The 26,811-nt window shown below is 42.0% G+C and overlaps 1 protein-coding gene across 2 annotated transcripts in view; it reads left to right on the top strand.

The window, feature by feature from the left end:
* Positions 1–221: 221 nt before the first annotated feature.
* ATP8B4 (ATPase phospholipid transporting 8B4 (putative)) overlaps positions 222–26,811 on the top strand; it is an 85,929-nt gene continuing 59,339 nt past the window's right edge. Inside the window, exons 1-4 of one of the 2 annotated variants that reach the window (XM_061595024.1) lie at positions 222–277; positions 7,175–7,247; positions 9,525–9,595; positions 11,638–11,720. In XM_061595024.1, the coding sequence (XP_061451008.1) occupies positions 267–277; positions 7,175–7,247; positions 9,525–9,595; positions 11,638–11,720 (238 nt within the window). In that variant the 5' untranslated portion in view covers positions 222–266. Of the gene's footprint in view, positions 278–7,174; positions 7,248–9,524; positions 9,596–11,637; positions 11,721–20,109; positions 20,241–26,811 lie in introns of those variants that run through there. The other variant, XM_061595025.1, reaches the window with a different exon arrangement.

The following is a 26,811-nucleotide window of genomic DNA, read 5'->3' as shown; positions in this document are numbered from 1 at the left end:
CTTACTAAACTTCTCAGCCATTAAGATCTGCAGAGGAGGCTCTCTAGGTAGTTCTGCCACCCTCAGATGTACGGGGAATGGTGCCTCACTCCACGTTGCTACACTCCACTTTGAGTCAACTTTATTTTAAAAATTCTTGTTTGGTTGGGATGTCATTGCAGAATATTGTGCATCGAACATACCTCTTTGTATATGTTTTTTTTTACTACTTGCAGTTTCGTCATAAGAGTGACAACCAGGTGAACAACCGGCAGGCTGAAGTACTCATGGATGGCAAGTAAGAAGCATATCTTTATCATTTCTCCATGCAATGCTTCTAGCCAAAATCCAGTTACAGTAAATACTATACATTTTTCAAACTGAAGAATCTGTGTACCAACTGCTGGGCTTCCTGCCTTCTGCTCTACCAGTGCCAGTGGGCAGCAGCAACTATCACTGGGTTTAACCCTTTGTCCCCACCCCCTCTGTGGTCTCAGTCTAGATCAGGGTCCCCACACTGTGTGGGGAAATCCTGCACTTAAGGGCAAACCACGTGATTAATTTAATGTGTACTTTGTCCCTGATATATGGCTCTTTACATTGTAGCAATAATCTATAACAGAAAATGTGTTAACTGACCCCGTACTATGTTTGCTCAACAATTTCATGTAGATTGAATTACCATGGGACAGCATACTTAGTGGATGGCTGCATGTCGGCACCAGGGCAAGTTCACACATGCTCAGTTGTCATTTGGTGCAATCATCCAACATCAAAGAGAGGCTTGCATGTACGAAGCAGATTAAACACGATGTCAAAACATGCAAATTGCCTGACATCACCTTCAGCCAGTAGCGTCATTGTCAGTGGGACAGTGGAATCCGCTTGGGTTTTAGTCTGAACTTTCAAGGAACTGTCCAAGGTGCTATTGATTTCTGCCTGTATCTGCTGACGGAGCAGGGAACAGGCAGGGTCGTGCAGCCCATAGACTTCAAATAGTGGAGACTGGTGCCTTCAGTGTCAGTGGGGTAGTGGAATCCACTCCAGGCTTTAGTCAGAACACCCAAGGAGCTGTCCAAGGTGCAAGGATGGATCCTTGAAAGTTCAGACTAAAACTTGGAGCGGGTCCAACCGCCCCACTAACGTGGAGCCACTAACTGCCACTGCCTTCATCTCTGTATCTTTCAGTGGTGGCATATTCTCACATTCAGATGAATGTAGCAATATAGCACTGAGTATTGAAAGCATGAGTGATATACAGTAGGACCCTGCTCATACGGCAGGTTCTGTTCTGGACCGCCGCTGTAAAGCAAAATCTGCCATAAAGCAGTACGCATTGACTAACCTTGTCTAAAATGGTGCCCGACACCCGAAAAACACCGTAAAAGTGGAACAAGCGCCGTAGGAGCGGGGCCTTTCTGCAGTTGACAACCGCTGTATCGGTGGAACACTGCAAAGCGGAGCACTGCAAAGCAGGGCCCTACTGTACATAAAATGTTAATCAGCCTAAAGAATATCAACACCAAACTTGTAGGTAAATGACAAACAGAATTGCAGCCAAAGATTCCCTTTCAGAACTCAGCTCAAGAACGCCTTGGCATCACAGCAAACATCATGATGTTTTTATTAGTGACACATGTAAGTCACACATGGAGCAATAATGAAAAGCAGTCCATTTGTAACTGTTTCATGTTTTTTCATAATTGCAATTATATCTTATGTCTAATACAAGTGAAATTTGAATAAATAGGATCCATGCTGGGAAGATCATTATGAACAATCTTCATTCTTGTACTTTTCCTTTCTTCTTTGGGAGCAGATGGTTGTTCTACAAACATCTGTCCCAGTAAGCTTGACGAACTAGCTCAATGTGCAACTTTTTCATGAGCAACAGGCGATGTTAAACAGTCTGAAAAACCAGAGAACACTAAGTGACTGGCCGCACTGCCCTTACGTAGTAAACTGTGCAGATTATTTCCTAATCAGTCTAGTCATTTTGTCTCCTTGTTGCTTCTGCACAACTACAGCAGGGGTGAGGAACCTTTGGCCTTCCAGACGTTGCTCAGCTATACCTCCTGTCATCCCTGGCTATTGGCCATGCTTGCTGGGGCTGAGTAGCAGTTCAGCAACATCCGGGGGGCCAACGTTTCCCCACACCTTACCTACAGGCATATAAGAACATAAGAAGAACCTGCTGGATCAGGTCATTTGCCCATCCAGTCTAGCCTCCTGTTCTCACAGTGGCTAACCAGACATCTATGGGAAGTCCACAAGCAGGATCTGAGTACAAGAGCAAGGTTATTCATTGTTACAGTCTTTGTCGTCGTTGCCTCACAAAGCAACTGATATTCAGAAGCATGCTGTCTTCACGGGGACAGAGTGTAGCCATCCTGGCTAGTAGCTACTGATAGCCTTATTCTCCATGGATTTGTCTAATCCTCTTTTAAAACCATCCATGTTACTGTCCATTACTACATTTTGTGGAAGAGAATCCCACAGTTTTAACTATGTGCTGTGTGAAGAAGTGCTTTCTTTTGTCTGTGCTGAATTTTCCAACATTCAGCTTCATATATGGTTGGGTGGGTTCATATATGCAAAGGAGCCTCCTTTGCAGTGTGCCTGCTTGTAGATGATGACACCGCAACTTCTACAGATGATTTCTGCTCCTTTGTGCTTTGAGAAGATGACATGGAAGTGAGGACTGATGTTCCCAGCTTTGAATATGGGGAGGATGATCTTTCTTTAAACTGAACACTAAGCTTCTATTTTAGGTTGTTTTGAGTAGAATGTTTAGCAGTAAAAGGACCCATCCTTTTCCGAGATTTCATTTGTTTGAGATAGGATTTAAGATTGTAAATACAGCATTAACACACTGCAGCTGTAACCAACACGGACTTTAAAAAAAATCTATAAATGGCTGTGGTGTCCCACTGTCCATCATTGCATAATATCTAATATGCTTTCTGGCACAGAGTTTTTTTCAAACAGAGTGTGTGCAAATTCATACATGATTTTTTTGAAGGCGTGCAACTAATTTTATGTTGAGTGTACATTTAAAGATGTCATGTGTGAATAGCCCTGTTTTCTTGATCGTTTTTGACACAGCAAGGTAAATGAGAGAACGATTGACTCATTGGCTTGGTTCAGACATTTATTTTGTTTTACTTATTTATTATGATACCAACCTTCAGCGATATTCCCAAGGTGGTTTACAAAAAGAATGATTAAAACAAAAAATAATGAAACAAAATCTTTAGTAAAAATAAGTGCAAAGCCACAGAATTGTGAAAGAAGCATAAAACCAACATAACAATCTTGCTCTTTTAAATTATGAATTATTAGACCAAGAAGGAGCATTGTAACAGTGTGCTCCTTCTGTATCTGTTGCCATTATGCTAAACCACAGCTCCCTGCTATATCAGGACTGGGAAACCATGGTTTAATCTCTGACTACAAACCATCTGATCTTGGTTTCATATTCTCGGTTGTAGTTAGGAGTTTATTAGACAGAGATCATTATGTCTGTACTGGACTATTGTAGTGGGATGAAGTCTTTTGTGATGAAAATAGCAGCATGCCATAATAAAAATAATAATAAACAACATCTAAGTAATAATGGCACAGGAATCATTAGAAAACAAGATTCCTGTTTCACCAGTTTATCGAGATGTGTCTACAAGAATTCAGTACTTCAAAAACAGCAGTACAGAACAATATTTCTCCCTACGGAAGGGAATACTCTGACTAGCCCTAGTACCAAAGCACCAAGGCTACATCAGATTAGCCTTCAGAAGCCCCAAGTGAGCCTTTTATGCAATCAGCCTGGGCTATAGAAGGTCAAGAGAGAGCAGCATGTTTGCTGAATCTTTTTTTTAAAAAAAAACACGACTGCAGCACACAACATCATGTTGCATGTGACTATGAAACACACCCAGAGAGGAACGGTAGTGTTCCTCAAGAGGGATGGTTTGGTGTAGTGGAGAGTGCTAAACTTCATTAGAACTTTTCTTTTTCAAAGTACTTACAATTTGTTATTAAATTTATGTCCTTCCTCATAAAAGGAGCAAGCAACAAATAAAACATTAAAAACGTCTTAAAAACCATTCCTGTACAGGTGCAGACTGGGATAAAAATACATAGTATTCATCCAAAGTTTCTGGGAGTTCGTTTTTGATGTTTGGAGTCGATTGCTGTCCTCTAGCTCTGTGCCTTGAATATTTCCCAACCCCCCCCATTCATTCCCCCAGACAATTTTCAACCCTCCGCTCACCCCCAGGCACTTTCCACCCCATTTGTCACCTTCTTTCATTGGAGCCCTGCATTGGGCGCTAACAGGCCTCCCTCCTGCTTGACCTTGGGGGAGATCTGGGCTCACTTGCCTGGCTCCATCATCTCGCTGCCCCTGCCTCTTGCCAGGCCCAGCGCCAGCCCCTGGGGCTGGGAGGGTGGAGCTCCACTCCGCAATCCTCACCAGCATCGCATCCGGATGGTGGTGGGGATTACAGTTTGAGAGCTTCACTGTCCCAGGAAACATCGGATAGCTGGCACAGCCTACCTACATTTGGTCGCACCTCACAGTTGTGTCAGAGTGTGATGCCTTTCATCACCCAAGATGGCGGCTGAGGATTCAACACGTGCTGCCGCAAGAGATGGTGTGACCGGATGTAGGTATGCTGGAGTGACGGGGTACAGAGCTTGGAAAAGTTACTTTTTTGAACTACAACTCCCATCAGCCCAATCCAGTGGCCATGCTGGCTGGAGCTGATGGGAGTTGTTCAAAAAAGTAACTTTTCCAAGCTCTGACTGGGTGTAGCATTGCCAGGTCTCTGGGCCGCCAAGCAAGTCATCCCATACAACTGGAGATTGGGGGGTATTGGGGTGACTCAGTTGGAGACCCAGAGAAGACCACCCAAAAATGGAGTCTCTGGGTAAAAACTGGAGACCTGACAATGCTAGTCTCCCCAATTCTGCCTTATGAACTACTAGCAGCCTCATACCATGTGTTGGTCAGGAATTCTAAGAAATAATAATAATAAAAATAGTGCAGTTTTGAAAGGTTTGCTTTGCCATCTTGATTCATAATGGCATCCAATTGCATCTAAACCAGATGAAAACCTGCTCCTTGATCTCAGGAACCATCAAGCAAAATGGTATCTAAATGCATTGCACACACACAGCTTTCCAAAATATATAGTAGATACAGTCAAACTATACTGGAGACTTGTTTCCTTAAAACAGTTTCCTTCAGATTAAACAGGAACTAGGCTTTGCGTTTGCTGCAGCTAATACAGTTTTCTCCTCCAAGCAAGATAAAATGCAGAAAGAATAGGCATGGAAGTCGAGGGGTATTCTGGCTCTGGATGAAAATGCTGCTTCTGAAACCTGTCCAGGACAACATGTACTTGGATTGATATTAAAGAGAAAGTGCTCAAATGTGTAAGCCAAGTGACCTGGCCAGATGATGGCATTTCTCATGGTTTTTTAAATATGTAAGCTGGTTTGCCAGCCTGTAAAACAAGTAGATTAAAAAGATTAAGCTGAAAATAAATCAGTTTGCCTAGCTTTTTATAGAATGACAACTCCTTGACATTTATTGTAGTTACTTCACAATGCACAATTCACTATATTACCAGGAAACGTGCTATTTGATGCTTCATCTTTGTAATTAGAAACAAAATTTTATAGGATGATGATGCAGGTAGTTAATTTTTTTAAAATATCTGAGACACCAATTATTTCTTTAGTACTTTTATAGTCTGTCTTTCTTCCATCACAGGAATGTAGGAAGCTGCCTTCTACTGAGTCAGACCATTGGCCTACCTCGTTCAGTATTTTCTGCTCAGCACTGACTGGCAGCTCTCCAGGATTTCAGACTGGGGACTTTTCCAGTCCTACCTAGAGATGCCGCGGATTGAGCCTGGGACCTTCTGCATGCAAAGCAGGTGTTCTGGCATTATGCTTCTGCACTCAAGGCAATGTACATTGGGTCCCAGGTTGTCTCTCATCCAGGAATTGACCAGACTCAACTTTGTTTGGCTTAGCAAAGTAATTTCATCATTTGCCCTCAGACCATGCTGTTCAGTCTGTCTTTCTATGCCAGTCTACAGCTTTTGAGACATCTCTCAAAAATGTCGATAGGATCCTGCTATAGTTTCAGATCCACTTATGGCTGTGTCTTTTGGTTTCTTGAAGGTCGTGATGGCATGGGCTATAGCCACGAGAAGGAAGGGAGGCAAGCAAACAAAAAAGCTAAACCAGCACATCCTCCTTGTTAACCTCACTGTTGTCACCAGATTTATATCTTCTCTGGCTCTCTCCACTAAACAACCCTTTAACCTTCTGGATTTTAACTGGCCTAACCTATTCCCAATACTAGGTAGAGTAATATGGCTCATAGAAGTGGAGTAAACAATAAGGCCTCAGAGCAAGTACCTTCCAAACAAAATATGATTTTACTTAAGGTTTTAGTAAGGCAACAAGTTAAGACGTTTGAGAAAATTAGGGGAAAAACCCACACTGATTTTACAGTTTGAGCGGTTTACCCATAGGAACAAATAAAAACACCAGCAATAAGCATATCTAACTATTCTGGATGTTTTCCTTTAATTATTTATTCATGATTAATCAATTAATAAAAAGCATGTATAAACCAGTTAATATTTAAAACATCTCCAACCATTTCACAACATAAAAACAACAGACGATATCATTAAAAGAAAAATACAACGTAAAATCAGCAACACAGTAAAAGCATATAAAAACCAGTCCAGGGAATTCAGACAAATGAAGACAGGATCCAATCTAGTGGGTCAAGGAAACGTAACAAAAAGAGATGTACTTATGAGACAGCTGCAGAAACAGATGGTGCCCATTGTGATTGGTAGGGTAGAAGGCAGACTTGTCATGTCCCAAATATTTATTCTTTGGTTTAAGTCTCTATTTCTCAGCAGATTTAATTGTTTCCCACCAAATCTGAAGTTACAAACTACTACTCATGCTATAAAACAATTCGATGGGTTTTTTCTTTTCCTATTTCTATTTTCCCTTAATTTCTCTGTTAATTAGTCTACGTCACCACTACTTATAGATAAGACATTATGTTTCACCAAGGAATTATGAGAGTCCAATTTTTGCTAATGTCAACATCAGTGGCATCAATATTAAAATGTATAATGTGTATTCTCCTCCGCTATAGACTGCAGAATGAGAAATGGATGAATGTGAGAGCTGGAGACATCATTAAATTGGAAAATAACCAGTTTGTGGTTGTAAGTAATCCTAATTTTACTTCTTTTAAATGTACATCACAGAGAAAAATACCTTTGGTTTTCAATGCAAACTGAATTGAATTTCTCTCCCATTCCCAGTGTGATGGGAAATATAGCTCCGTGAGAGGTCTCCCAACAGCTCTCAGCACTGTTAACAAACTGCAGTTCCCAGGATTCTTTGGGGAAGCCATGACTGTTAAAGTGGTATGACAGTGTTATAAATGTGTGATGTAGGTGTGACCACAGTGATGGTCACCAACTTAGATAGTTTTAAAAGGGGATTGGATACATTCATAGACAATAAGGCTGCTAGTCATGATTGCTATATGCTGTCTCCAGGATCAGAGGCAGCATATCTTTCTGAATACCAGTTACTGGGGAACAACGGTGAAAGAGGGCTGTTGCCTTCCTTATGTTCTGTTTGGCAGTTTTCCATAAGCATCAGGCTGGCCACTGCAGGAAACCGGATGCTGATCTAGCTAGGCCTTTGGTCTGACACAGCGGGGCTGTTCTTGATGCTAACAAGGGAGGGAAGGGGGACAAATTAATTCAGGAGAAGGAATGGGGAGGGGGCATGCAATCCTGCAGCTGGGGAGAGAGGAATCTGTCTGTTTCAGTTTGTTCCAGTTTCTCATTTTTCCATTTCTTAAATTCGGTTCTCCACGTTTCTGCAGCCATTTGCAAAGACTAAAAAAAAGAAAAATCCTCCTGAAACTTCATCAGCATTTTAGTGTGAATTTCTCCTAATAAATGGATTTTGCATGCAGTGCAATATACTCATTCTTGTAAGCTGTTGTCCCTAACAGAATGCATTTTTGAATGTTATGTTCACGAACATACACGTTTTCATTTCGTTATTTATTTTATTTCATCTAATTAAATTTATATCGCGCCCTTCCTCCCAAGGGAGCCCAGGGCGGCAAACACATCTGTGGTAAAAATACAAACATAAAAACACATTTAAAATATCTAAAAATGGTTAAAAACATTTAAAAATAATGTAATACAATAAAACACATCTCCCTAATGTGCACAGTTTTGTACCCATGGTTTGGTTGCAGAACTCCAGTGCAACATTTGGAGAAGTATGAATTTCAAACAGTAGCTGTGTTTCGGTTCGCAAATTGGTCTAAGAACAAACAATATTGTGAATTTCTCTCTCCCATCCCTACCTACACGCTGGGCCACCCCTTATCTCATAATCCTCAGTGTATGCTAGCATTTGGTCTGCACTGGGCCAAGGTGCACACATATTTTAAAGGTGATAAAAGGTAAAGCTGTCCCCGCACTTGTAGTGTGAGTCATTTCCGACTCTTAGGGTGACGTCTTGCGACGTTTACTAGGCAGACCGTATATATGGGGTGGGATTGCCAGTTCCTTCCCCGGCCTTTCTTTACCCCCCAGCGTATGCCGGGTACTCATTTTACCGACCACGGATGGATGGAAGGCTGAGTGGACCTCGACCCCTTTTACCGGAGATTCGACTTCCTCCTTCCGTTGGAATCGAACTCCGGCCGTGAGCAGAGCTTTGGCTGCATTACCGCCGCTTGCCACTCTGCGCCACGGAGGATCTTTTTAAAGGTGATAGGAATATTCAAATCAGAAACAGAGTTAGGTTCAGGGCATTTTTAAAGGAATTGTTACATGGTGTCCATTTTATCCTTCAGATGGCTTGCACGTGGAAGCCTCCCTACCGTGTAGAAACCCTAACGTTTGGATTGAGGCAGAAGTGGTTCAAACTAAAAACAAACAACAAAGAAAACAGAGTGAATACAGCCTTGCAAATGCATTTGCACGAGTTACTAACCTAGCAAAATTCGTACTAGCCTGCCCACCCACCTGTAAATACATGAATTAAAAGTAAAATTAAAATCTGCTGCTTATGATCCACACCCTACAGTGGCCCAGTTCTTATGAGAAAAAGAACAAAGGTTCTGAGGACCAGACATCACAGTGTACCGGGAGAGTTTTTTTGTTAGGACCTTTTTCAGAAAGACCTGGTAGCTTGTAAGAATTACTGTGTAATGTGCCCCTACGTTCTACTCTTTCTACTCAATTTCCTTACAATTTCGTAACTCCAGTAGGTGTTTTAGTGGCTTCCAATCTGAATTTTGTGTTCTTGGATCATTGATTAAATTTTATGTGTCCATTTGTGACCACTGGGTGCCCAAAAGCTAGGACTGTGTGTTCATTTGGACACACAACTATTACCTAAAAATGATTTGATTAGGTTGTGCAGTCATTGTAACTGTGCTGCTCGCTTTTCTTCCTTTGTAGGCTGACCTCTTACTGCTTTCTAGCAGTGAGCCACATGGGCTATGTTACATTGAAACTGCAGAGCTTGATGGGTATGTAAGTTTTCAACGTATCTTGCCTTTAGCATAGCAAGGGCTGCTAAATGATGGGGATGGGGATCCTTCTGGCAGCAATAACATATGTGGCTCCTCTTGTAGTCCTGGTTCAAATATCTTCTATAGCAGAGACAGATAGGAACATAGGAAGCTGCATTACACTGAGTTACACCATTAGGTCACCTAACTCAGTATTGTCTGCACCAGAGCTTGGAAAAGTTACTTTTTTTAAACTACAACTCCCATCAGCCCTAGCCAGCATGGCCACTGGAGTGGACTGATGGGAGTTGTAGTCCAAAAAAGTAACTTTTCCACGCTCTGCGACTGGCAACAGCTGGCCAGGGTTTCAGGGAAGGATCTTTCCTAGCCTTATATGGAGATGCCAGGGATTGAACCTGGGACCTTCTGCATGCAAGGCAGATGCTCTGCCAGTGAGCTAGTCTCTTCCCCTAAGATTGTATCTCTACCCTTCTTTGTGTGCATCATGCCAAGCAACGTGTGACATGGGCATTCCATGCAGAGACTCGTGTAAGTGGTGGCCCTTGCTGTGGGATGCTTTAAAGTACTTGTAGTAAATGATAATTGTTAATTAATAACTATAATAGCAATAACAATAAAGCATGTTGAATCTAAAATTGCTACATAAATGACCTATTGGTAAAAACCCAGTTCACAATAGTCCAGCTCCCTTTACATGTCACCTCCAGCCATTACGTGGAGCCCCCTTCATGTGGATAAATACAGAAATCAGAACAAAGCAACATAGACAAAGGGGAAAAGCTTTGCAAATAGTAACAGGCTAGAATCTTAGTGGATGGGGGTTACACCAAGAGCGAAAGGACAGGTTTAGACCTTGCCCCAACCCATAGGATGGCACAAAATGTCTCTGTGTGCAGTACCTGTGTGCTTCTCCTTGCCACCCTGGGCTCCTGCTGGGAGGAAGGGCGGGATATAAATCTATTATTATTATTATGTTCCTAAAATGAACACTCTGGGATTAACCCTGGGTAACTGACAGGGAAACTCATGCTTAAAGAACACCTTCCCCCTTATACCTTACACAGTGCTGTTAGCAGAGTAAGATGGGGCAATCTAATAAGAAGTGCTTGATGTGATATCATTGCACTGCACGTCTATCAAGTGTAAGTTGCAAGTGGAAAACATGCAATGAAATGACATCACATCTTGTTTTTCCTGAATGCTGTCTGGGAGAGAGAAAGAGATGAAGCTACACTAAGGATGGAAATTCTCTCGGTTTCTCATTTTTCCACTCTTAAATTTGGTACTCCATATTTCTGCAGCAATTTGTGATTTAAAAAAAATCTCATGAAAATTGTATGCAGTTTTGACTAATGTACACAATGTATGTTATTTTCATCAATATATTCATGGTTATGCACACTTTCCCCTCATATATGTATTTTTCTAAACAATGCTTGGTTGGAGAACTGCATCACAAAATTCAGACGTGCGAATTTCAAAGGATGGCTGTGTTTCACTTCTCATATTGTTAGGAATGTACACATTTGATGAATTCAGCTTTAAATGCAAACTGGTCAAATTTCTCTCCCATTCCCTAAGCTACATGTGGCCATTATGTGTCTACCTCAGGGATAGTCAACTTAGTCTCCTCCAGATGTTATAGACTACAACTCCCATCAGTTCCAGCCAGCATGGCCAATAGTAGAGGATGATGGGACTTATAGTCCAAAACATCTGAAAAGCACCACATTGGCTAACCCTGGCCTAGTTCAAACCTGAGCCATAGAAACTTGGTAAAGCCCATAATTTTTAAGGGAAGTAAAGATGGTAAGATGGAGCCATAATGTGCACACTAATTTCTTTTGCTCTACTATTGCTTTTTCTCTACCATTGCAAAAAACTTTTTACCAGGGGTTAAAATGGGGTAGGGGGGGAAATGAATGTGGGCCTCTTTCATCTGTCTGAGGGAGGGCCTATTGGCTATTGTCAACCAATATGCAAGATCATAGGATTAAGTTCCAGAGATTTATGTAAACAGAATATTATGAATTTTACAGTGAAACCAACCTAAAGGTACAGCAGGCTTTACCCACCACCTCGGAACTTGGAGCTGATATTAGCAGGCTTGCAGAATTTGATGGTAAGTAACTGGAACAAGAGCAAAAGTTAATTTTTGGAAACAGATCAGTTTTCTGTTTGTTTTTACTGTGTAAAAAAATTCCTGGTGGACATTCCTGTGAATGAAAACAGGAACAACCTTGCGGCCAAGCTGTGTGATCCATGTTTTCATTCATTACTAGACAGGTGTGCTGGGCTAGAACACAGAACAGCTGCTCCCATGCTGCAAGGATGACATATACACTAGACCTTTATTAAATGCCTCATAAGGATGTCATTTGATGAATAGGATCCAGACAAAGTTAGTTGTGCTTTAATCCCATTGAAATGAAGGCTTTGACATTCAGAAAGGCCTTTTTTGATTAGTTTGAAAAAATCTGTGTAATCCTGCTTCTATAAATCTTTTTAGCTGAGCAGTTTTTATTATTCAGTAAGGCCCCACTTTACGGCGCTTCGCTTCTTTGAATTGTGTCCATGTCCCATATGTTTGGTGCTTGTTCCATTTTTGCGGCGATTTTGCGGCATGGTGTGAATTGATGGTGCCTGATGCCCTGAGCGCATCATCGGAGCTTGGAAACATTCTTTTTTTAAACTACAGTTGGGCTGATGGGAGTTGTAGTTGAAACAAGGAACGTTTCCAAGCTCTGACAATGCAGCTGCGTCTCAGAAGGGCGTCTGGCACCATTTTATTGTCAAGGGAGGTGGCGGAGGACGAGCGAGCGTGCGAGTGAACAGGCAGGGGGGAGAGCGAGCGGGCAAGGGTGGAAAAGCGAGGGAGGCAGCAGAGAGTGTGCGAGCGAACAGGCAGGCGGGAGGGCAAGTGGGCAAGGGGGGATGAGCGAGGGAGGTGGCGGAGGGTGAGCGAGCAGGTGCAGGTGGGCAGCTCCCTCCCTGTGATCTACTCCCCCACCATAATGAGGGCGAGTGAGCGGGGTGGGGAGAGGGCGATGCACGAAAAATTGGAACTCGACCAGCTGTTGCAGGGGGAGTTTCAGAAGCCAAACGCTGTCAGCTGGAGCTCCCCGCACTACAGCTGATAGATGTTCTGCTTTTCGGCGATTTTTGCTTTACGGCGGGGGTCTGGTCCTTACCTGCCATATAAGTGGGGCCCTACTGTATGTATTGTACAATTGTTTTTGTTGTTATATTGACAACATATTGATAACGTAACATATATTGGTAAGCCTTGTAAGAAGACTTTCTAAATGGCAAGGTGTTTTCTAAAAGATAAAGTAAACTGTCCCCAGAGTTTCCTGGGAAGAGGGATTGACTGTTAAACCACTCTGACAATTGTAACTCTGAGAGGCGAATAGGGGTCTGCTAACAACTTTCAGCACCTTTAACAAACTACAATTCCCAGGATTCTTTGGGGAAAAACAATGGGTGCTTAAAGTGATATAATGCTGCTTTAAATATATAGTGCAGATGGGGCTTATGTTTATGCTTAGATTCTGGAATATTCCATACAAGCCAATTTGCAATTTTTTGTTGTTCATCAGTTTATGTGTTCTAGATCTAGTTTCCTTTATCTTTGTATTAATACTTTTGGTAACTTTTTGTTATGGAAATACTTAATACAGATAGCGTTCATGTTCAGAAATCAAATTCTTCCAGATTGAGAAGGATTTAGATTGTTTAGGCCAGAGAAATAGCCAGGAAACTTTAAATGGTTGGGCCAAGTGATATTTTGGTTTGGCTGCAACAAATGACATTTTTTCCACACAATTTAGTTTTTTTTATATATATATATAAAGCACATAAATTATCGTTTGTAAGTAAATAGTATATGAAGCCAGCAAATGTTTGTTTAAAATAAAGACTGGAATATTTATAGAGCCAATGTTCCACATGGAATGGAACGGAATGATGAGTACGCATCAAAGGATTTTGATGTTATTTGCAGTTCACTCTGGCATTTGGAAATACTCTGCACATCTTTCTGCACCAGCATATCCTTTGTTTTAAAAATCAGAAGACAATATTTTGAGGTGATAACATAACTTTAGCTAGTTAACTGTTCAATGCAATGGCAAAGGGCATGGTCTTCTGATGCGGCACCCTTGCTGAAAGTAAGCAGGGCTGGGTCTGGTCAGTGTCTGAACAGGAAACTGTATTGGAATCCTATGTATGCAGCCTTGGGCCTTATGATGAAATGAAAGAGAGAGATAAATGCTTTAAGACCAGCAGACGAGGCCCTCTTGGGAATGTAGGATGAGGTACATGGTGTGAGGCTAAGGAAGGGCCTTTTCAGTGGTGGCTCCTCCCATGAGGAACTTCCTCTCAATTGAGGTGTGTCTGGCCCCTTCTCTTTAGGTCAAGGGGTGAGGAAGGGGTGAGGAACCATGGGGGCACTCACGGCCCATCTGGGGACTCAGTTTGGCCCATGGGGCCATTTTCTCAAAGCAGTGCCCACCTGTCAATCAGTTGACATCACTGGGTGATGTCAGCTGATAGGCGGGGTGGCAGGGTTCATTTCTGCTGGGCACTGCTTCATCAGTGTGTTCCCTGCTGGGGAATGAATGGCAAAGCAGACATCTACTGAGAACAGGATTGAAGCCTCTGCTCATCAGTTGTTGAGTGAAGAGTTCAATCCGTCACCCCACCCCATATCAGAAGATTGTCAGACAGTTGCCCTGCCCACCTGTCAAAATTGGTTTGGGGGATGTGGGGAGATTAAGATCTGGCCTGCTGGGCCAAAAAGGTTCTCCACCACTGTTTTAGGTGGTTGGCTAAGACATACTTTCTTTGGCAGCCATTTGAAGGGAAGATCTGATCAGACAAATGGATTAGCTGCTTCTGCTAGTAACTGCTATGCAGTGAGTGATTTGTTATGAGCTGTTGTGTTCTTATGTTAAGGACTGTGCTATTTTATGGAGTTCTTTTATCTTATTTGATGTTTCTTAAAACTGCCCTGTGGCTTGTGCAAAGGGCAGTTTATAAATCACTTAAATAAATAAATAAACAAACAAACATTCAGGGCTTTCTTTTTGTGACAGGTACAGAGTACTGGAGCCTGTTTTTTTTTGCTGTCCATAGCAACCGTTTTTTGCGGACAACCACGGCACTTTTATCAAGGCATGAGTACCGGCACTGTAACAAGCACTGTAAATAATACTCTACAAAGACAGAATGTCCTGGAAAAAGCCATGAAACAGTTCTCTTAATTTCAAGGGCTGTTTCATCCCAGTCTGGTGTAAAGATAAAAAACCCTAAGAAGGCAATGTAGGGGCCTTGAAGTTGCCCATCAATAGGTGGCAGCACTTGGACAACAGACTGAGTAGGCCCACAGGTCACAGTCTTGTCCATTGTGGTGAGATGGATTGCATTTCCATATACTTTATAGTAATTATTGCAAACTGTGGTTAAATATACAAGTTAGCATATGCAGTTGTTATGCAAATCTGTGTCCTTTATTTGTGTGATCTGTAAGTGGTCACCCTAGGCCTGTACATTCTTTCTGATAATAGCTCCAAACAGGAAGAAATGCAATATAGTGGATAGAACTTTCTTCTTTGATCCGGTCACTACCTTTCAGCTGAACCTACTACAAAGGATTGTTTCTAAGAAAGGGTAATATTTATTATAATATTTATTAGTCACTTGATACCCGAAGGTCCCCAAGCAACTTACACAATGTTAAAGGAAAAAAGAAATAAAACACACTATAAAAACATAACAATAGCAATGGCACCCCCATGCAGCCACAGGAAGGTTTGGAAGCATATTAAAACAAAACATCATCTCAGTCTATCAAATGCCTGGGAGAAAAGGTATATTTTTACCTGGCTCTGAAAAGATGACAGTGAGGGGCACAGGCAGACCTCACTGGGGAGCATATTCCACAGATGGGGAGCCACAACTGAAAAGTCCCTCTCCCTTGTCACCACCCTCCAAGCCTCCCTTAACTTGTTAGCTGCCTTGAGTGCTATGTTTTTATTGGAAAGTCAGGATAAAAATTATCTTAATAAATAAATAAGTAAATAAATATATAATGTGAAGAAATATCTAGCATTAGCTACGCTAAAAATAAAAATTCCTGTTAGGCAAGGGATTTAGTTTTTAGTATGTTTGGATTTGGACACAACAATAGAATCCAGTCTTTTCTATTATTACTAAGGAGTGCACCTATTTTGTAGGTTCCTCTATAATTATTTTTCAAGGACACCACATGGGACACTTCCTCCACTAATCTTGGTTTTGTAAGATTAAGTGGACTTTTCTGAGGGCATGTTCCATTTACGTATCTGCAGAAGCAGCCTTTGGTAGGTGAGTTCTCCAGCAGGTGCTGGAGAACCACTAAGGGGTACCATCCTGGGATGCAAAGACAATAAAGATCATAGGAAAATAGGCAGAGTTTAATGAACAGACCTAGTAGGTTTCATGTTAGTTGCAGTTGATTCAATGTTGTCAGTTTTCTCTATTTGTGTTATGAGATTATATTTTTAAGCTTGGCCAGATGGCGAACTAGCACTCTGTGGGAGAGGTTGTGATGACAGTCCATTGGAGTCTTAACTCTTTCTTGCCTCAAGCACTAGCAGAGGAAGACAGTACCCACTTGGCAGTGTCCTGGTGCCCCCAGAAAATCACCTTTCTGGTGAGCAAAATGGTTCATTTCCTATTGATTTGCTTTTTTTTTGTCCTTGTGAATCAGGTTTTTTTCTAGCGGTTTTCTGTGGCTGAAGTGGATTTTTTTTACAAAATTGCCTCAAAAATATTGATATTGATATCAATATTTTCTTCAAAATATTGATAGTTATATAAAATATCAATATTAATATTGATATTTTGAGGAAAATATCAATATTTTAAAAAAACTATGAGAAATGATATTTTAAAAAATATCAAGATTAATATCAATATTTTTGCAGAAAAAAACTCAAATCGGTATTTACTGCAAATAGTGAACATTGATCCATTATGAAGTGGTACTGGAAGGAAGTTCGACTGAGCGAAAATCAAACCGGCACCAAGAACTGGATCCCAACCCTAGTTCATACTCTCCTTCTTAGCTCGTGCAATGCAGTGGCAGCTGGCGCTCACTGAGACTGGTGGGGCAAAATGCAGATAGCCCAAACGGTAAGCAGAGCCCAAGCCAATCAGAGGCAGAGCCAACTTATTCCAGTTTTGTCCCCACCCTCTTCCCTGTTGAGTTCTACAAGGGGCAACACTGAGATTAAGGAAGAGTAAGCTCTCAGTTAGTGCTGTCGCTGCTGGACTGGTTGTAAGTAAGAAGGCAGACAGATGGGGGCCGGGTGAGCGCAGACTGAGGTTGGTAGGGTAGTGCCCCACTTGTTGTAAAGGACCAGCCTCCACTGATGCAATGACTTGCTCAAGGTAATGAAGGTGACCTTGTTACACATCTGGTTGTATCTGATTTGTCTCAAAACAAAGTCACTATTGGTCTCTCCTCTGTGTTTAAGTGAAATATCTTGGAATCAGATGCCTGCTGGCGGTGTATAATTAAGGGAGCGGCTTTAACACAGATGTTTGATGTTACCTTGGGGTAGTGCCATTTTGGATTAACGTTTCTCAGTATAACAACCTAAGTTCTTAATATACCTTTTAGGTTTCCTCCTGCTATTTTGGGTAATACACCAGGTCTCTGTACAGTATTAACATAAAGCAGTCCTTCAAGGTATAGCTTATTTTCCCAGTAGATTCTCTGCTCAGTCCAGAAGGTTTTTGGTTTGAATCTTGCAGATCCTGACACCTTGTGGACCAGGCCCATCAGTCCCTCTCTCCTTTAGCTGTGTGCAGCAGCAGTGGAAGAGATGGGAAGTGGAGCCCATTCAAGCAGCTCTGCTGAAAAAAATAACACCAGTTCCATAGGCCTCTTCCCGTCCTTAAACTGTTTCTTTTCTGGCCTGTCATTATGAGAACTACTATTTAACTTTTAAGAATTGGTGCCTGAGGTTGCTTGCCTCCCCTTTCTCCTCCTCCTCCTCTCTTTTTCCTTTTGTGCCATGCTTTGAATATTATAAGCCTGAGGGCAGAGATTGTCTTGTTTTATTTAATGGATTTTATGTGAGCAGCTCCAGGAACCTTTTGGACCAAAGCGTGGAGTCAAAAATGTTCTAAATAACTAAACAGATAAACCTTCCCTTTCTCCTTTGTTGCTTAGTGCTGAATCAAGCATTGGGAAAGCTGTTATGTGACCTTTTAGTGCAGCCTTTCCCAACCAGTGTGCCTCCAGCTGTTGTTGGACCACAACTCCCATCAGCCTCAGCCAGCATTGCCAATGGTCAGGAAAGATGGGAATTGTGGTCCAACAATATCTGGAGGCACACTGGTTGGGAAAGGCTGTGTGTAGTGCAAATATTCATATGATTACCCTGAATGTTGTTATTGTTGTCATGGACGTGAAAAAAGAGTATAAGGTTTTGTGTTATGTCAGGGTGTATGTGAGAAACTAATCTGCTGCTTGGTGGTATTGGTGGGAATAATATACTATTATTATAATGTTCCTGTCCCATAGTTTGACACAATCTGGGAGGCTTTTTAGGAAAATATTACATTTTTTCCTGAAGGCTTGAAAATGATTTCTTTGGACTTTATTTAGAAACGGAGAAAACGGTTCAATTGTCAAAATGTTCTGTTAATCTCTCAGTGTTCTTAAACCATTTTAGTCTTATTAAATATATTTTTTGCAACTCATAAAATCATAAAAACATAAAAAATGGTGGGAGTTTTGCCATGGACTTCAATGGGTTATGGAATGTATCCACAAACTATAATAGGCTATGTAGAAAAACTTAATATGGCAGTGATGCACTTAATAGTTTTCAGCAACAATCAAAATGTCAATTGATTTAAAGATCTCAGTCTTCGGTCTTCAAGAAACTGCTGATCTTCTTGCAGAGGTTGAAATTTTCTGTAAGAATTGCTAGCATTCCTGAACTCTTGTAAATCTAAAATTACAATCTATGTTTAGATTTAGTTTGCCGTAATTTTAAATTTGTTATTTAACATTTTATAGACATTAATTTTTTTTCCAGAGGGGATCAAAAATATAAATCAGCCAGGCAACTCAATCAGCTGCAATTCCAATTATAGTTGATGAAAAAAATTACAGTGTATTTTTCATATTTAATACTAGGCTGTTTTTTTTGTTTGTTCTATCTTCAGATTTTGACTGTTGTGGTGGTCTGGTTTTTGCTACTTCTGACAAGTTTACATATTTTGCATGACTGTTAAGCCTCAGGGTGGCACAGCGTTTAGTAAAAGGAGTCCTTATAGGAAACATCCAGTATCTTGTGGTCATCCTGACAGCACATCATGCAACCGAAAAGCAGAAATAGAAGACATGATTGGTTAGCAAATGGTGGGGCAAAGGGCTACTTCACTGTGTATTTATTTTATGCCTTCCAATAACAGTGCTGTGTTACATTTTGTAACCCCAAATATATATTTAATTTCTTCATGTCAAATGTTTTGCAGAAGTTAAAAAACTAAACATAAATCTTATGGGGCTTTTTTGAGTAAAGGCTGAAAATATCAAATAGGTAAAGGTCCTAAGTTAGTATTTTTAACTCTACAGAAATGAAAGGAAGAGCGTAATATACATTCAGCAGTAGTTAACTACAAGCAGGCACTGTAAGACCTAGGGATGGCTAAAGAGTCAGTAAGCTGGGAATCCACTGGAGCAAAAACCTCAACATGCCAGGGTAAAACAAAAAGAACACAGTCAGTAAGTTGGCCAGTCCAATAAATTGTTTATGGACCTTGGCTTGGCTATAGACTTGATGGATGGACTTGGTTAAGTCATGACCAGTCTGGTGGTGTGGAGGTGAGCAGGTGGAGGCCATCTTGGTTTGTGTCTGAGAGTTAAGATGCTCAGATGGAAGAGCCAGGCCAGAGTTAGCAAGTATATAGGATGAGATGGATCCCTGTTGGCTCATTGTGTCCCTGCTGAGTTGATAGCTGTAATATCATTTTAGGGCTTTTTGTGGTGGTGGAGCTGCAGAGCAGCTCTGTCTCTTGGTACGCCACCCATGATCCTGGAGTCCAGCAGTGACCAGGCCATTGTGTGAGAGGGTACAGTATCACCAGCTAAGGAGCTAGACCAGGTTCCTTGCTCAGAGCCTGATGCTGGTGATCAGGAGACCCCTGAACCAAAGGCTAGCAAGCAGGAGTCCACTGAACCAGAGCACCAGGGACTCTAGAACTAGAGACAGGGCCCTCATGGGCACCTTCTCCTAGGCTTGGGGAACCATGTTACTTTCACACTACTTCACCAGGCCTGAGGTGCAGGGAGTGTACTAGGCCATGGAAGTAATTGCCCATCTTCAGGCCAGAAAGTTGGCCCTTTAAGAGATTCTAGTTCTCCAAAACTGGGTGGAGCCTAGGAGAGGTAGACTGTAGGCAGCATCTCAAAAGGCCTCAATTAACTTCCAACTCCTGTTTGGAGCATGTCACTCACCAGGAGCTCTGGACGCTGCTACAACAGCCAACCTGCCTTACTGTTTTCCTTGCTTTTTGTGGGACCAGAGCCATGACATCAGGTGGCACAGAGAACTAAGTAGCTTAGGTTTTGAGAACCTATGTATGTATTTACAATATTTGTAGCTGCTCTTCACTTTTATGACACCCTTTTACATGTTATTTTTACTGATACATACATTTTGTACTGCAGTGTATGCATTTTTGTACATATTACTTGGGTGGAGAATTGCATTGCAAAAATGCAGAAAAGTTTGAATTTCCAAGATGGCTGTGTTTTGGTTCTTGTTTTGGAAAGTGCGAATTAGGGATGTTCACCTTGAGCTCCTTGAAGAAAAGGTGAGATCCAAATATAGTTCAGTAGTAGCAATCCAGAAGAAATTCAATTCATTTGGCATTTAAAGTGCTCTCCAGGTGTTTTGGACTACAACCCCCATCATCCCCTACCATTGGCCATGCTGGCTGGGGCGGATGGGAATTGTAGTCCAAAACAGCTGGGGAGCATCACATTGGCTACCCCTGAACTAGACACATAACAGCCTATGTGGATGGGGAGAAATTAGTTCAGTTTGGATTTAAAGTTGAATTTATCAAATTTGAACTTTTCAAAACAAAATCTGTACTTACCAAATTTTGCAGTACAGTTCCCCAGCCAAACAGTGTTTACAAAATTGCATAGATTAGGGGAAAGTATGCATAAAATGAACATATTAGTGAAAATGTGTTTATTAGGAGAAATTTGCACTAAAATGTTGAGGAATTTCCATGAGAATTTTTAAAAAAAAGAAAATCTACACATTGCTGCAGAAATGCAGAGAACTGAATTTAAGATTGGAAAAGTGAGAAACTGAGACCACTGAAATTAACAGATCCATCCATCCCTAATGAGTAGTGCCATGACTCCTACTGCTAACAAGACTTTAGGCTGAGTACACACCATAATTTAAACCACATGGCTTTTCCTAAAGAATTCTGGGAACTGTAGTTTACCCCTCACAGAGTTACAATTTCCAGCATCCTTAAAAAAATGACAGTTCCCATGTGCTTTGAATGTATGGTGTGTACGCAGCCTTACTTTCTTCTTCCAGATGCTGATTCCTTGCTATGATGTCAGGCATTGTTTTATTGCCAAATTCTAAAGCTTAGAAAATGGGGGGAAATTAGGTAACGTTGACACAGTTATTGGACCAAGAAAGATTTTTTAAAAATCACAGAGCAAAAGATGAGTGCTGACAAGGTTGGAGGAAAAACAGGGCCATGGAGAAATGAGGGGGAGGTAGCGGCATGTTTGGGGAAAGCCCAAAGCTTGTAGGAGCACGCTTGTGTGTGTGCACGCACATGCACACACACACAACTTTTAAAAAAATCCTAAGGTGGCAACGAAACAAAGCTAACATCCCGAAAGGGCTGAGAATGCTCAATAGCTGTGGAATGTTGAGCGTCGGTTGGAAAAGGAAGATGAACAGTGGGTCGGGGGGTGAGTGTCTTGTAGAAAGGCAGAACTGGCCGGCTGGGCCCTGCACAGGAGCAGTGCTACTAGGCAATGAGGATATGCTGCAACATTTTTTTGCAGGTCCCAGTCGTAATGCCCGTTTTTCAGTGCGTAAATAAGGTGGCGAAAAAGACACACTTCTGTTCGTTGAGAAGGGTTTTTAAAATTTTGTTTTAAGTAATACAAGCAATTGTGAAGGAAAAACATGGGAATGAAATGGTTGTGCACTCTATAACTGTGTTTTTTAGAAAGCTAAATGCACGTAATTTAAATATGTGTACACACACGCGTGCGCGCACACACAAACATTTCAGGAAGTTAGTACTGCTTTATGTGTTAGCCTATCTAAATTTTAGCCATCTTAACATTGTCCTGTGCAGTTCAGCTTCTGCAGCTCCTGCTTAGCCAAGCCTTCAGCCCTGAGGGCACTCAGATTAAGGACAGATGGACTACAAATTTAAAAGACATGACCAAAACCAGGGGCGCGTGCACAACTTTCAAATATATGTGGCCTCTTCTGCATCCCTTTGGTGTCTGCGGCTGTGGGATGCTGTTCCTGTTTTCAATCCAAACACACTGATCTCAGTTGGCTGCAGTGTTGACTTGTTTTCCTTTATCCTGATGTATGAGATGCCATTAATAGAGATCACATGTCCAGTGTTGCGCACCATGTATTCAATGCTGTTGTTAGGCACACACATGCATCCTTTAGACTGATGTGTTTTCTAAGCAGGGCCTTGGTACTGATCTAAACTAAACAGAAATGAATAAAGCACGGGGAAGCTGAAGATGGCCTGAAGATCTGTTGGACTTGACGTTGGGAGACGTTGAATAGGACAGACAATTGTACCTTAAGCCAGGGATGGGGAACTTGGGACCCTCTAGATGTTGTTGGACTCTTGGCTCTCATCAGCTCCAGCCAGCATGGTCAGTGGCCAGGGATAATGGGAGTTGTAGTCCCACAAAATGTGGAGGCCCACAGGTTCCCCGGGCCTGCCTTAAAACCTAATATATTTCAGCTGAGGAAGGAGGAGGGCAGAAGAAAAAGAAAAAGGAACAGTTGTTGGCTAAAGCTCTGTGTTGACTTGTGAGCATAGACTTAACGCCAATCTTCGAAGCCAATCACAGCCCACCAGCCATATTAAGCAGGCCACCAAAGAAAAACTTCCATTTTTTTCCTTGCCTGCCTGACAGCTCAAAAACATGTGGGTTGTCAAACCTCCATAAGACCATAAAACGTGGCTGGTGGACTTCATTTGGCTCGGTTAGCTAACCAGTCAAGTTCCATTTTCACTTGTTGGAAGTATATCGTATCTGTGATGGCACTGAACCAATTCACACTTAATATGTAGCAACATCAGAGCTAACTTTGCTGTGGTGCACCTCACACCACTCAGGTCCTGCTTGCGGGCATCCTACGAGCATCTGGTTGGCCACTGTGTGAACAGGATGTTGGAGAAGATGGGCCTCTGGCTTGATCCAGCAGCCTCCTCTTATGTTCTTAACATGTGTGTGAAAGAACGATTTGATCAGGGCCATCAACATGGCTCTCTTCCACAACAAAGATCACCTGGCTTGGACAGAGTACATTTTTGCGAGTTCCTTCATATACACACACACATTCCCAAAATGGCGTGGGACTGCACCGTGTTACTGTGGATAAATGTCATCCCCCGAAAGGAGAATTATTTTTTTACTGATTGACAAGATTTGAGTTAAGAAAGCCCCAGAAACAAATTACTAAACACACTTCTACTTACTGAAATACATCCAGTACTGGATCCAACATCCCCGCGCACCTTAAAATCTACTCCAAAGGATTGGGGGCAAGGGAGGAGAGGAAGAAGAAGTCCAATTGTGCAAGTGGAACCATGTCCGCAGCTTTGGATACACTCTATTTGGTTGAGAATAACCAATTTCAATTGATGTTTGTATGCCTCTGAAGTCCCAAACCACCCTTTTTTGGGTGGGGGAGAAAGACGGATAAAACTGTCAGTGCCAATTTGGTGCATTTAAGTGAAATAGGTCTCATGTGGAAAACACGGATGTCATCCTGTCAGGAAAAAAAAGTCAGCTGTCCATGGTTTTCTCTGACATGGGAACTTTGAGTTTTTCAGATTGAATCAATTTCATGTCACCACCACTCCTGAAAGTGACACCAGCCTGGTTTACATATCATGTTAAACCATAGTTTAAAACAAATTATGGTTTAATGTGAACAAATGGTATACTAGTGCATGTTGCTCAAAAGTTCCCACAGAACTTCTCCCTCTAGTCCTGCTGCTGCTGCACCAGACTTCAGAGTCTGTCTGATTGTGCCATCTGATCTGTCTCATGGCTTGTTTCCTCCAAACAAGCCACAAATAGGTAACCAAGGTTTGTTTTTGGCTTACAGCTCCAGGTTTGTTTGGAGGAAACATGACAATCCATGTGTTGTGTTCCTGGTATGGCAGGTGCAGGGGAGAGGTTCTGCCAGAATTTTTGAGCAGTATGCACCAGCAGCCTGCTCATTCATATTAAACCACAATTTAACATTTAAACCACATTTTAATGGGATGGGTCCTGGGAGTGGTCAATGCCTCACTATGGGAGGAAGTTATGCATACCACCTTGAAAGAGGTGATGATGCAACCTCTCTTGAAGAGGTCCTCCCTGGAACCAGAAGTTTTAGAAAATGACTTTCCAGTCTCTAATATGCCTTTCCTGGTTATTGAGAGGGTGGTGGCTGGCCAGCTGCAGGCATATCTGGAGGAAGCAGATTATCTAGATCCACCCAGGGCTCTTACTGGGAGGAAGGGTGGAATATAAATCTAATAAATAAATAAAAATAAAATAAATAGATCCATTCCAGTCTGGCTTCCGGACCAGTTTTGGCACAGAGATGGCCTTGGTGGTCCTGATTTATGACCTTTATTGGGAGAGAGACGGGGGCAATGCAATTGTGTTGGTTCTCCTTGATCTCTCAGTGGCCTTTAACACCACTGGTGTCCTCCTGGAGTGACTGAAGTAGATGGGAGTTGGAGGTATTGTGTTGCAGTGGTTCCATTCCTACCTGCAGGACAGCTACCAGAAAGTAGTACTAGGAGATTGTTGTTGGCTCCGTGGCTTTTGGGCTGTGGGATCCCACAAGGGACTATTCTGACTCTTATGCTATTTAACATATATATTAAACTGTTGGGAGCTGTCATCCGGGGATTTGGAGTACGGTGCCATCAGTATGCTGATGACACACAGCTCTGTATCTCCATTCTATCTGAATCAGGAGAGGCTTTGAAGGTGTTGGATAGGTGTCTAGAGGTAGTAATGGGCTAGATGGGGGCCAACCAACCGAGGCTGAATAAGACAGAAGTACGGTGGGTGGGCGGTTTCCATGTCTAGGAATTATGTGTATGATCTGTTCTGGAAGGAATTGTACTTCCCCTGAAGGAACAGGCTTGTAGTTTGGGAGTACTCCTGGATTCCAACTTGTTACTAGAGTCCCCGGTGGCTTCTATGGCTAAGACTGCTTATGCCCAGCTGAGGCTGATTTGCCAACTGTAGCCATTCCTGAGCCAGGATAGCATGACCTCAGTTGTCTGTGCTCTGGTGACTTTCCATCTGAACTACTGTAATGTCCTTTATGTGGGGCTGCCATTGAAGATAGTACGGAGGGTGCAGGTAGTGTAGAATGCAGCTACCAGGCTGGCAATTGGCTAGCTCAATGAAACCATGTACCACCAGTCCTGAAAGCACTGCACTGGCTGCCAGTGAGGTACCAGGGCCAATTCAAGGTGTTAGTACTAGCATATAAAGCCCTGAATGGCTTGGGACCCAAGTATCTGAAAGAGTGCCTTCCCCAGTATCAAGCATCTCAAACCCTACAATTGACAGGTGGGGCCTTGCTGGTGGTGCCACCACTGAGTGTGGCCTGATTGGCACTGGCACATGACAGGGTCTTTTCAGTGGCTCCTCATTTGTGGAATGCCCTTCCCAGTGAGGTGCATCTATCTCCATCATTATTAACTTTCAGGACGAATTTGAAAACATTCCTGCTTAGCCATGCATTTCATGAATGAAGATGACTGTTCCCAGCAACCTGAAGATCACTGATGAAATACTGTTTTCATGCTGTGCTTTAGAATATTTTAAATTGTGTTTTACTATATTTTAACTGTATTTTAGAATATTTTTAATTGTAAATTATGTTTTTGGAATGTTTTAACTGTTTTTAGTATGTTTTTTCTTCTTCTTTTGGTTAAATTGTTTTCTGTTTGCTGTCCTGGCCACTTTTGGAAGGAAGAGTGGGATATTAAATCAATCAGTAAAAAACCCAAACAAACTATGAGCTTATTCACATGGGAGCATACCTTCGTACTAAAGACACTGCTTTTACCGTTGTGATAGATTTATTTATTTATTTATTATTTGATTTATATCCCTCCCTTCCTCCCAGTAGGAGCCCAGTGTGGCAAGGTCTGCAATTCATTCCATTCACATTAGTAGGCATTCCTCTGGGGAGGATTAGTGATGCTGTTTCCTTGTAGCCCCACCCTCTAATTTTTCATGTTTACTCTCTCCGGTTCAAGGCTGAAGCCAGGAGAGTGCCTTGGTGTGAAATTGACAAGAAAAAATGAAACTGACTAGACCCCCCCTTTCTCCATTGTCCCAGCCTGAGTGAAAGGTGGACTGGGGGGAAGGTGGATGAAAAGACAAAGTAGACAGCGGCAGCCTTTGTGAGCGGCAGACAGAGAGGGAGCTAGTGATGCAGCACTAAAAGAGAGCCCACCCACTAAAAAAAATCAAAGCTAAGTGCCCACAAAGAGGAGTGCAGCGCAGCTGAGTCTGTTTTTCCTTTCCTTTTAGCATTATCAGAGGATTGGGTTATTATTGATTTAAAGGAGAAAACTGTGTGATAGCTTCTGCTTGCCTGCAATGTCATGTGAACCATGCAAATTACCAGGGGATGCAAGTAGCACCAGATACACCCAAAGTCACCATGTGGATGAGCCTTATGTTTTAATTTGAATGAGAGACTGTTGGTAATTCTGGTCAGATTAAACCATAGTTTGTTTTATACTATGGTTTATCGTTACATGAGAACTGGGCTGAGCACCACAGTAATATTTTATCACATCAGATTAAAACAGCAACCCATACCCATGTGAATTCAGCCTTCAAATAGGATCTATAGTGGCTCTAATGC

The sequence above is a fragment of the Rhineura floridana genome, chromosome 14, assembly GCF_030035675.1.
Source record: "Rhineura floridana isolate rRhiFlo1 chromosome 14, rRhiFlo1.hap2, whole genome shotgun sequence".
NCBI lineage: Eukaryota > Metazoa > Chordata > Lepidosauria > Squamata > Rhineuridae > Rhineura > Rhineura floridana.
Note: the sequence above shows the minus strand (reverse complement) of the source record. Positions and strands in the feature narration are given on the sequence as shown.